Raw genomic sequence first — 10,950 nt, forward strand, 5'->3', positions numbered from 1 at the left:
TTGTCGCAGTTTGATTTTATCGAGCTAGAAGCGCAAAACGGTGGAACTTCTGCTAATCTGTATCTTTAATAAACAGTAAAATACTCCGTGAATGCACTCATATGAGCAACAAAATATAGAATGCCGCAGGCAATAAGTACACTGATCAGGTATAGCATTTGGGTATTCATTTATTTTAAAACGGTAGCATAAATCGTTAAAAACAACTGTTCATGGCATTGTCGTTTTATTTCTTGCGGTACCATCGACGGAAGGCTTGATCTTATCTGCTGCACCACCACTCCTGAGAACTTGGGCCATCAGTAGCCTAAAAAATAAAAGAAAAACAAAGTTTAGAGCAGTTGTAGCATGCACATCTCTGAATTTAGTTTCAAGGTTTTCACGATATTGTGGGTGGCTCCATAGATGGTTGGCACCGAAATTATAATTAATCGGGCCAACCTGCCCACCACTGCACTCTCTGGGGGTTCGGAGGGGGAAGGGCGACAAACTTCTCCAACCCGCGTGCAAAAGATGAGGTTCGACTGCTGACCGGCGATAGGAGCCACGTCTGATTAGCCGTTGACCGGAGGCATGAGGCGTAGACAAGTTTCGTTAGAAACCCCTTTACTCGGGCAAAGAACCACAACCAAAAGGGTACATAACAAAGTAAAACTAACATTCGAGCGAGTTGGTACAGCATGTTGGAAGATTTCCAGCGCACACAGAACAGGGACAAAGGAGAGAACACCACAAGCGCTGACTCGCAACTAAGCGTTCATTCGCAAATGCAGAAAGTATATGCTCAAAGGAAAAAACAAAACAAACCCAGCAAAAAAGCGGTAATACACAGGCGCGACACGAATAACAAACACACATTGAGGACGCTAACAACTATTAACAGGACGAGGAAAACATCAGAGTGAGAGTCACACAACAAAGTTACAAGATCAAAGTAATAATGCACAAAAGGTTAGGACAAGAAAGAGCGACAGGAATATGAAAAAGACTACAAGCGAGTCGGGAGAAATGGTAGCTTAGCTGCGGGGTGGCAGGTCCGGTCGCAGGGAACGTCGGGCTGCGCGCGGGGCTGATGGGGTGTTGCGGATACGGGCGGCTTGGGCCACGCGTCTTCGGGGTCGGCGTCGCCGCGCTAAACGCGTCAGACACCTGCCTAGGCTCGCTTGCCGACCACTTTCCTAGATGACCTCACACACGTCCACACGCACCGAAATCTCCAAGCCAACTCCCCGGCTCGCGGTTTTCCCGCCGCCGCGTTGGCGTGGTAAACAAACAAACAAAAACTCAAAGCACAGCGCGCCAACGATTTGCAGATGTTAAAAAGGGGGGAAAAGAAGCAGGAAGAAACAGAGAGGTAAACTGGGAGAAAGCTACGGTCCTAACGAGGAGCGCGGCTAACTTGTTTGCGAAGGTCGGGAAGGGTGCCTGGGCAAAGCCACCTAGCCTGGGCGACCGCTTCCCGTCTCCACAACGTCCAAGCGCTCGCCACCCGGCGATAATACTAGGAAGGGGCGCAGTGGCCTGCCTTGACCCTCCATCCACGAAGGAGGGAGGAAAGGGGGGGGGGTTCAAAGTCACCGCCGCCGTACTGCGACACGCCTGACAGCAACCGGCGCCGTGGCCACCTCGCCCGCAAAAGAAAAAGAAACACAAGGCATGCACGAACTTTTCGGCAAAGGGATCAGGTCCTTGCATCGGACTCTGACTGCATAGGATATTAAGTACCTGCATCGACCCATCTTCATAAGAGCATTAGTAGAAATATCCCTGGAACCTCCGCATCTACAGTCTTCGTCCGGCGAGGGTATGAGAATATGCATTGCTCGAAACGGAGACGTACGTTCCTCAAGAAATAATTAAGTATTCTGAATTTGGTCACAGTGCATTTCACTGCACGCAATAATCACGGCACCAAAGTGATGACATTTTAATTTAGCTCAGAAGGACAAAACGTTGTTTTAGTGTCCTATTTTTCCCTTGAAACCTTTTTTCTCAACGCATTTAAACTTCCTAAAAGGAATTGTGCGTCTTTTTGTGGATCGATATGGATCCTTCCGTGGCGACTGTTCCGAGCCTTCCAGAATGAAAGGAGACTTAGTTGTCTTCGTATTGTATGCTCCACAGTAGAGATTTTCTGATGTTCCGGTTATCACTGAAACCTTTTTCCAAAATACAGCACGATATGCTGCAGGTTGTAACATTTCGCGTGCTTTCATTTTATCGCTTATAATCTTCGGCTAACAGAGAGCCAAAATGGAAAACCCTCTGCATACAATGAAATTTTGCAGATTATCAATTACTTACATTCTTTAAATTTATTTCTTTGAGAGAGAAGTAAAATGCCCTAATACATACTTTCCTTATTTAAGAGGAAAAAGAGCAAAGGACCGGGTTAATTGGAGGAATATGAGAGAGGCTTTCGCCCTGCAGTGAGTATAGTCCGGCTGATGATCGTGATGATATCTCTAATCAAAGGGGGTCTCCGCGGTTCCTTAACCTCCACTTATTGCGATTTACTCGCTCCAGCCGTAATCCAGTCTAACAATTTTTTGTTCATCGTAAGTCCACATTGCTTACCATTCCCGAAAAAAAAGTTTGTGTACTTCTCTCGACATTGAATTTAGGTTCTTCCCGAGGCAGGCACCACACGATGTGTTACAGCGTTACAGATTACCAAAGGTGAAGAGAATGTTGGGGATGACCACACATACTTTTTGCCTCTTCAGTGGCGGCTCTGTTCCACTCTCGGGAGTGTTGTCCGGGACGGCGCCTACTTCAGATTGATGAACGAGCCTCGTCCTATGGCGGTCGATCGCGCACACCATGCCTGCATTTCATACGACGCACCAAATTATGACAGAGTCCTGGTGTTCATAAATGTGACCGAAAAGTAAATGATGACACTTACCGAAATCCAGAAGCGTTGTCGGCGCTGGTGTCTGGCCGGCTTCCCATTGCACCATGACAGTTGTGCCGCGCAGTCATTCTATGGCGCTTTCCTTTGTTAAAAGCTTCATACCAGCATCGGCGTCTATGGCACGGACCGCATAAACACCCCATTTTTGCTCTTCGTTCCGTTTCACAAGTACATGTGTCATTTCGGAGCGACAACGAGGGTAGCTGGACTACAATAAACCGTTCTCACTCTACCGCGTGTCTTTTGTAATGTGGAATAAGATGTATTTGAAATGTTCTTGCTTTCACGGAAACTTTAACCGAATGACTGATGTCAGCATGCATTTGATTCAATGAAAGACATGGACGTCTTTTGACTCCTGTGAATTTATTAATACATTAATGTTGCTTTTTCTTCAGTAACATTCGTGTTGTGTCCTATTTTTATTTTTTTTATTTAAATGTGTTCTGTATATAGCGGACTTAATGATTTACATTTGACTAAAGACCTTGCCACTCAATCTCACAGTTTTAAATTCAAATTCGTAATTCCTGACTACAGTGCATGTGTATTGAGTGTATACTCGCCGTCCCTGAAGATCCTTGATTCTGCGCTTTAAGGTGCATAATCGAAGAATTGTCAAGAGCGTGATCGCAAAAGCATGCATAATTAAAAGCCGCCTTGCAGAGGTTATGTGTGCCTAACCAAAACCCGCTTCCACGAACAGGTAAAGAGACTAAGCGCGGCAGGATACCTATTTTGTTGAACCTATCGTATTCCGCAAGCTTACTAGCCAAATGCACGATCCAAAAAAACAAGCGCAAAATATTTGACCAAACTGTCAGAAAGAAAACAGCGTTCGTCCAGTACGTGCGATAAGTTCCACAAAGCTTGGAAAAGGCTACGAGCGAAGCGGGCGTCAGGTTTCGTTTTGGTCTCGTATAAACTAGGTGGAGGGGAGCAAACGAGTGAATGAAAGTATTTAACGCACGATTATAAATCGAGTATACGTGCGAAAGCATGCCTTTAGCACGCTCGTGCAATGGCCAGCAAAGCTCACGAATCTACCACCACCACCGCGGGTTCAACAACAAGTGTCGGCAAAAAATATTTATTTGTGTTCATTTCATTTCTGCATGCATGGGCCAGGTCGATCACTGTCAAGGTCAAGCTTCAAGCAAACTTGTTGAGCCGGTTACATAGCTCGTGAAGTAGTGCCTCGCACTAAAGTATCATCGGAGAAATTGAGCGCCAAAAGAAGTTTGGTGTAGCGTTGGTGCACTAAATAAAATTTCGACGTCACGCGGCCACTTTTGTATCGGTGAGACGGAATGTAGCATCAGCGACGCAATAAGTTAACTCGAAAAATGTATAGAAAATAAGTCACGCCAAAGCCATCTGGCAGCCGTGTAATGTGGAGCTACATCAAGAACTTTGAAGACTTATTGCGGTCTAGATTTCTGCAGTGATCCTACATCAACAACGTTTGAGCAATTTGTATTGAATGAATTTCTGGGGTGAAACAGCATCACTAATTTCGATGAGATTATGTAGTTGGAATGTCTGTATTGAAGCCACATCAAGAATATTTGGGCAATTCGTATTTAATGAAATTCTGTAATGAAAGTACATCAAGAACTTTGATGTCTTCGTGTAGACTGAATTTCTATTGTGAAATCACATCAAAAGCAGCTGAGGAATATATATTGTATGAATTTATGTGGTGAAAATACATCAGTATCTTTGACGAGTTTGTATGGACTAAATTTCTGATGTAAAACCGCATCAAACGTTTCGTGTGTTTTGAATAGAGGCCTCTCTACAAAATCGGAGTTTCTGTCGACATCCTGGTGAGTCCATAAGAACCCCATGAGAACTCAACAAAGATTGCATGTCCATTTTTGTAAGGGGTATCTTCACTTATGTGAGATCGTACCCTTAATATATCGGAATAAAGAATATAGCGGAGTACTTGTTCTATCGAATACTCTCAAAAAGGAGTTCATCTCCACATTTCAACTGATGCACCTATGGGACTAAATTCACGATTTGTGCACTGTGCAAAAGCATTTAAAGGTGAAAATGAACTTAAATTCTCCAATATCGACAACGTTGAGTACAACCAACCAAAAATTCAGGGGGCACTTTGTCTAAAGTGCGTAGAGGCGAAAGCGTTTTCCGCACCACTTTGACTGCTTCTGTGGCACTGGTGGCGTCACATGTAAATGAGTACTAATTACTAAGTGACTACAAATCAATAATTAATGGTTAATTACTGATTTGTGCCTGAATACTAAGTAACTGCTAATTAATGAAGCTTAAGCTTCACCTTTAGGAGTGGAACACGACAGCGTGTTGTAGCGCTGCCAGGGAGTCCACGGAACGCCACCACCCGTTCGGCGCGATGCCTTGCCCTTTGAACGCTTTTTGAGGAAAGGAAATGGCGCAGTGATTATCCGTCATCTCGGTGGACACCTGAACCGCACCATAGAGGAAGGGAGGAAGTGGGAGTTGAAGAAGAAAGACAAAGATGGCCTGAAATGAAGAAAATGAAAATTGTATTTGAGGAAAGGAAATTACGCAGTAACTGTCTCACACATCTCGGTGGACACCCGTCAAAATTCAGGGAGGCACTTTTTTACCTAAAGTGCGGTCACCGATGTGTGATTAAGATGTTAAGCTTCGCCTATAAGAGTGGAACGCGACAGCGTCTTGCAACGCTTCCACGAGTCCATAGAACGCCATCGCCCATTCGGTTCTACGCCTCGCTCGTCGGTAAATTGGTTTTTGAGGAAAGGAAATGTATCTGTCTCTCATATCTCGGTGGACACCTAAACCTCGCCGGAAGGGAAGGGAGGAGGATGGGAGTGAGCGAAGACACCGTATTCACTAGACGCACCTTAGTTCTCCCCAAACCATCGAGCTGGCATGGCGGAGTGGATAGCGTGCTCGTATCACACTCCGAAGACCGGGGTTCGATTCCCGAGCTCGACCGATTTCTTACTCGGTTTTATTTATTTATATGGCCTGACTGGAAAAGTTAATTAGGCTAATTGAGTAATCAAGCAATTAACTAAGCTCAGTCCCACTTACTTGGAGCATCACTATACGATCCCTTCAATTGGTTGCCTGGGTAACAGCCAAAGTACAATTGGCCCCGTTTGAAATTCGCGCACTGTGGCGTCACGACCGTTTCGACCAACTGAGAAGCGTGACATTTCTGTCGACAACTGGTGCTTACAACGATGAGACATTAAAGGCTTTAGCCTTAAAATTTTGTTTAGCAGATGTTGAGTAGGCTCAACATACCTTTTGTTCACGTTGGTTTCCAGTTCATTCAACAAGAGCTCAAGAAAGCGTCAACTGAAGCTGAAAAGTCATTTCAGTAAGGAAATATTCCCTCTGCTCTAGATGCTGGCCGAACGCTTTATTATGTTTACGAAGGCATGCGCGAGGTACCGTACAACCGCCTCGCGCACGTCACAACCCATGCGGAGCCAGCGGTCATGCGGGGCCATCCTGTCGCGGGGCGTGATGAATGCGTTCTTCCAATCAGATGTTAGTGATGACCAGTTCAGCACCTCGTCTATTTCTTCAATGCTATCCGCATCGTTCGCTTCGCAATGGGAGCCTTTCCGACGCCTCAGTCCAGTTAGTTGCCGCGACGCGGCTTTCGCCAGGTCAGGTGACTACAGGAGTGATAGGGTACGAGTGGCTGTAGTGACTCCAGGGTAGGATGACAGCACTGACCTCTGAACCTGCATGCGGCTGTTTGGGTCTGCTTCAGTTCCTCCGTGTTCGGTCGTAGGGCGCCGCCAAGGGACTACTCTCCCCTAAACCGTTGAGTAGTAGCGAAGGCTGGCCGACGGGGGAGAGCAGGAAAGGAGGATAGCACAGGGCCTTGATTGGTAGCCTAAGCGGTATGAGGTTGTCATTGTAAAAACTCGGAAAGGCGCTCGGCCAGTCCAGAGATATCGCATTGTTAACAAGGCCTGTGATGATGCTAAAGACGCATACAGTGAAAACTTGCTCTTTTTTTTTAAAATAAACACAGTTATAAAAGTTATTCGCTTTTGTTTGTACTGCACTAATGTCTATAAAATAATCCATCTCAACGAAACATTTATTTACACAAACATCAATACTTATGTCCATGTACTATTTCCTCCAGTTTTACCTTCTAATCCTGACCAGAAAGCGCTGCATGGTTCTAGACAAACACTAAACCTGCTGCAGTGACTTAGTGGCTATGGAGAGCGGCTGCTGAGCCCAAGATCGCGAGATTCAACCGGAGTCGCATTTTAATGGAGACGAAATTCAAACGCACCCATATGAGGCTTGATATAAGTGCATGGTAAATAACCGCAGGGCTTGAAAACTAAACCGGACCTACCCACTACTTCGTCTCTCATAACCCACGCCCAGCACTGAGAAGTTAAACCCTACATACCACGCCATTCCATACCATGCCATGCCGTGTCACACCATACTATAGCATGTGGCAATATACCATACCATATTATACTGGAACGAACCTTAAAGTCTCTTAAATAAACTCCGCAATGCAGCCAAACTAGAAGCTCTCTGCATAGGCGCTATTTCATGCGCCCTCCTTTTGTATTAGCACAGCGAGCATTTCTTTACCTACTCCTGCTTAGAAAAACATGCATAGCCTCTTCATAACACCAAAGATGGAGATCCAAGTAAAGAAGCAATTCAAGCAATACGCTAAGGAAAAAACAGGCTCATCTAGAATTTCCGCTATCATGAAGCGAGCGTTTTCCCAAAATAAAACGCGCGCCTAGCAATCGAAAATCCCCTTGCCTTTTTCCCACTTCGTTGCTGGAACTGCTGCTTAGCTCTCAACAAATCTCTAAAAAGAGTAGCGTTGCAGGAGCAGCAGCAGTAAAGTTAGTGACCGCTAGTTGTTTAAAATGAGCGTAGTGTTAGCCACCCCTGCACCTTGCTGCGCTGAACGCAGAAGTATGCAATGCGCTACATCATTAGCTTACCCAGTCAGCAAATACAGGTGCAATCCAGAGCTGAACAAGTTCCTGCGTGTACCTACTGTCGGGCTTTCTGAGGTTCCAGGCCCAGGCTTGAAGACCAGCGTGTACGAACTTCGTGAGGCGTAGATGTGATCGGAATAATTTGTCTCGCTGTCCAGCGCGTCTGGCTTTCAGGCGCGACTGCGACAGACTGACGTTCTCTTCCCTCTGGTGACAGTTGTCTCCAGGCGTGAACATGTGACCTTCTGCACGCCGGCAATGAACGTGTTTTTTTCGTATTCCTCTCCTTTCCCATTGTTTGCGGCGCTCGGAACCAACGCATATCCCGACAGCGGTAGTTCTTGGGGCTCGTGTAACAGTCTGACCACCTACGCAGAAGGACTTCGTGCGCGTGAGAACGTTTCCGGTCGCACGGAAATCTGGCCAGCCCTCTTCCAAGACTAGCGCGTCTGCAATGTGTCCGGCGCCCAAGAATAAGCGGGCAGCTGCCTCGGCATCATGTTAAAAGCATTGTGGGTTGCTCCCAGTTTTATTGCTTTTGAAGACTGAGCTCTGCGCTGTGTTATGGTATGGTATAGTATGGTATGGTATTACGTGTTTATCCTAGAAGCTGCGCCTTCGCGATCACAGAAACCCGGTTGTTTTCCACCACCTCGGATTTGCTATCTCGCGCTGACATCGAACAACGCACGGAGTTTCCTTCACTTCGCCTCTATCGACAAACGGCCACCGAGGCTGGGATTCGATCTAGTGCATTTGTACTCAGCAGCCGATCGTCGAAGCCATTCAGCCACTGTAGCGGGCTCTATCAGCAACAGGTATCGACTTAATGCAAACTTCACTGCCTATTAGTGTAAAAAGAGAGTTGCAGCATTTCCACGGATTCTCAGGTTGCTTTAGATTTTACACATACTCTCGTTTACGGGAAGTTCTGTGCGCGTGTCGCCGATTGTCCCGAAATAGACGCCATACGGCTAAAGAGCCGCTAAACACAAGGCAGAGAATTGGCGCTCATGAAATCGCATCCTTTTGTGCGCATTGCGAGAGTAGTTCCTACGCGCACTACATTTTGTTAGAGGTTTGCGAATAGCACTTTTTCAGAACTGAATCGAATACGAATAATCTAGGGCAGCTGTCGAATCGAATACGAATAGTGTTCCTAAAAATCTAATCGAATACTAGTAGAACGAAATCGAATAAGAATCGAGAATTTTTTACTAGTACTCGCCACATGACCAAACCAGATAGCTCTGACCGAAAGAAAAATGGGGAAAAAATGTTGTAAATATTCGTACCAAATGAGGAATGTGCGAAACAGTCAAGCCCTATCGGGGGCGTTAAGGTAGTGCGCTATACTTAACAGAGTTACAGCTTTAGCTCTTAAAAGACGGTACATTTATCCCTGCTTGTAGGCACAGCGTCAGTGACAACCATAGTGTCTATGAAGCCTTACAGAAAATTTTGGATAAGGTGGCAACGTAATCTGTCCGTTGGCAGATGTCATTAATTGTAAGCAAATGTATGCACGTCACCTTTACAAGGAAGCTCTCCTACCAAGAACACAAGAATCTTGTCCGTGAGGCTACTTGAGTTTCAGCTGAGTAATTGATATATTTAGATGTTTTTTTTCTCACTTGAAATTTGCGATGCCACATAAATAACTTAACGAATAAGGAGCTTCAGTGCTGGGTCTCAGTTCCCTACCTAATGGTACGAATGCCTCCGTTGAGTATTCATGGTGGAACAAGAGCGCAAACTAAGAGAACACAGAACTAGAGTAGAAACACTACAAGAGCAGAAGCCCCAGTAGTGTCTCCCCTCTTGTTCTGTGTTCTCTAAGTTTGCGCTGTTGTTCCACAATGAATTCACACCAACTAGCCCAAATGTCTGCTCTACTATGCTGGGGCTCTTACACCTCTTATTTATTTAACAAACTTGAAAAAAATAGAGCAGGGCTGCCAGTTTTGTCTCTGTAAATTACTACAGAAAGCTCAGTATGACGGCGATTAAACATACTCTCCAGGGGCCGGACATGAAGACTCGCACAAGAAATCTGCGATTAAAGTTTTCAGTAGCATATATCAATTCCTGGCTGGCATTAGTCGCGAGAAATACGAGGTCTGTTAGAAAAGTATCCGACCTTTGGCCGCAGAAGAAAAACTGGCATAACTGGAGCGTTAGAAACCTAATAACCTTCAAAGTAGTCTCCTTCGGGCTCCATATGCATCTCCCAGCGGTGCTGCCGTTGTTAGAAGTATCCGCTGTCGTTGCAGCCATAATGTCCTTTCTTTTCTGAAATCGCGCTCCTTTCAATGACCTCTTGATTTTAGGAAACAGCCAGAAGTCGTAGGGGGACATATCAGGAGAGTAAGGAGCCTGTTGAACTACAGGAGCCTGGCTTTTCGCCAGAAAAATCTGAATCAAATGCGAGGAATGTGCAGGAGCCATGCCGCGAGGGATGCGCCAATTTCTTGTTGACCTCAATTCTGGTCTCTTGCGCCGCACAGCACCACGTAGGCGATGGAGGAAATCCCTGTAGTACTGTTTAGTCATTCGTTGACCCTGTGGGGTGCGTACTCGTGGTGTGCCACACAGAGGGAGTCAAAAAAGCAGTCAGCATCTCTTTGACATTGCTGCGCACTTGTCGTGCCTTCTTTGGTCTTGGTGACGTGGAATGCGTCCTTTGTGACGATTGGAATTTGGTTTCCGGGTCGTGCCCGTACACCCAAGACTCGCCACTAGTGATTACAGCGTCGGTGAAGTCAGGGTAACTGTTTGTGGAATCCAGCATCTCCTGTGAGACTTCAACACGAAGCTGCTTTTTCTCCACCGTCAGCAGCTTCGACACGAATTTCGCCGCAACTCTCTCCATGGCCAAATCTTAGGTGATAATGGAATGTGCAGAAAAATTGCTGATGTCCACCTCTTCCGCAATTTCTCGGATAGTCACAAAACAGTCCCGCATCACCACAGCGTTCACTTCGGCAATTACCTGGTCATTTCGGCATGTTGGTGGCCGACCGGAGCGTGGCTCTCTCTCCACGC

The 10,950-nt window shown here is 46.0% G+C and overlaps 1 protein-coding gene across 8 annotated transcripts in view; it reads right to left on the reverse strand.

Moving 5' to 3' along the window:
* The window catches only part of LOC149355699 (uncharacterized), an 85,485-nt gene extending 77,401 nt beyond the window's left edge, over positions 1–8,084 (reverse strand). For 3 of the 8 annotated variants that reach the window (XM_089577681.1, XM_089577679.1, XM_089577675.1), the window contains exons 1-2: positions 7,909–8,078; positions 6,647–6,809 (exon numbers count right to left, since the gene is read on the reverse strand). In XM_089577681.1, the coding sequence (XP_089433807.1) occupies positions 6,647–6,660 (14 nt within the window). In that variant the 5' untranslated portion in view covers positions 6,661–6,809; positions 7,909–8,078. Of the gene's footprint in view, positions 1–6,646; positions 6,810–7,908 lie in introns of all 8 variants that reach the window. The other 5 variants (XM_089577677.1, XM_089577676.1, XM_089577682.1 and 2 more) reach the window with 3 other exon arrangements.
* Between the last annotated feature and the right edge of the window lie 2,866 nt (positions 8,085–10,950).

The sequence above is a fragment of the Amblyomma mixtum genome, chromosome 3 (genome assembly GCF_055824585.1).
Source record: "Amblyomma mixtum isolate Tamu chromosome 3, ASM5582458v1, whole genome shotgun sequence".
Taxonomy (NCBI): Eukaryota; Metazoa; Arthropoda; class Arachnida; order Ixodida; family Ixodidae; genus Amblyomma; species Amblyomma mixtum.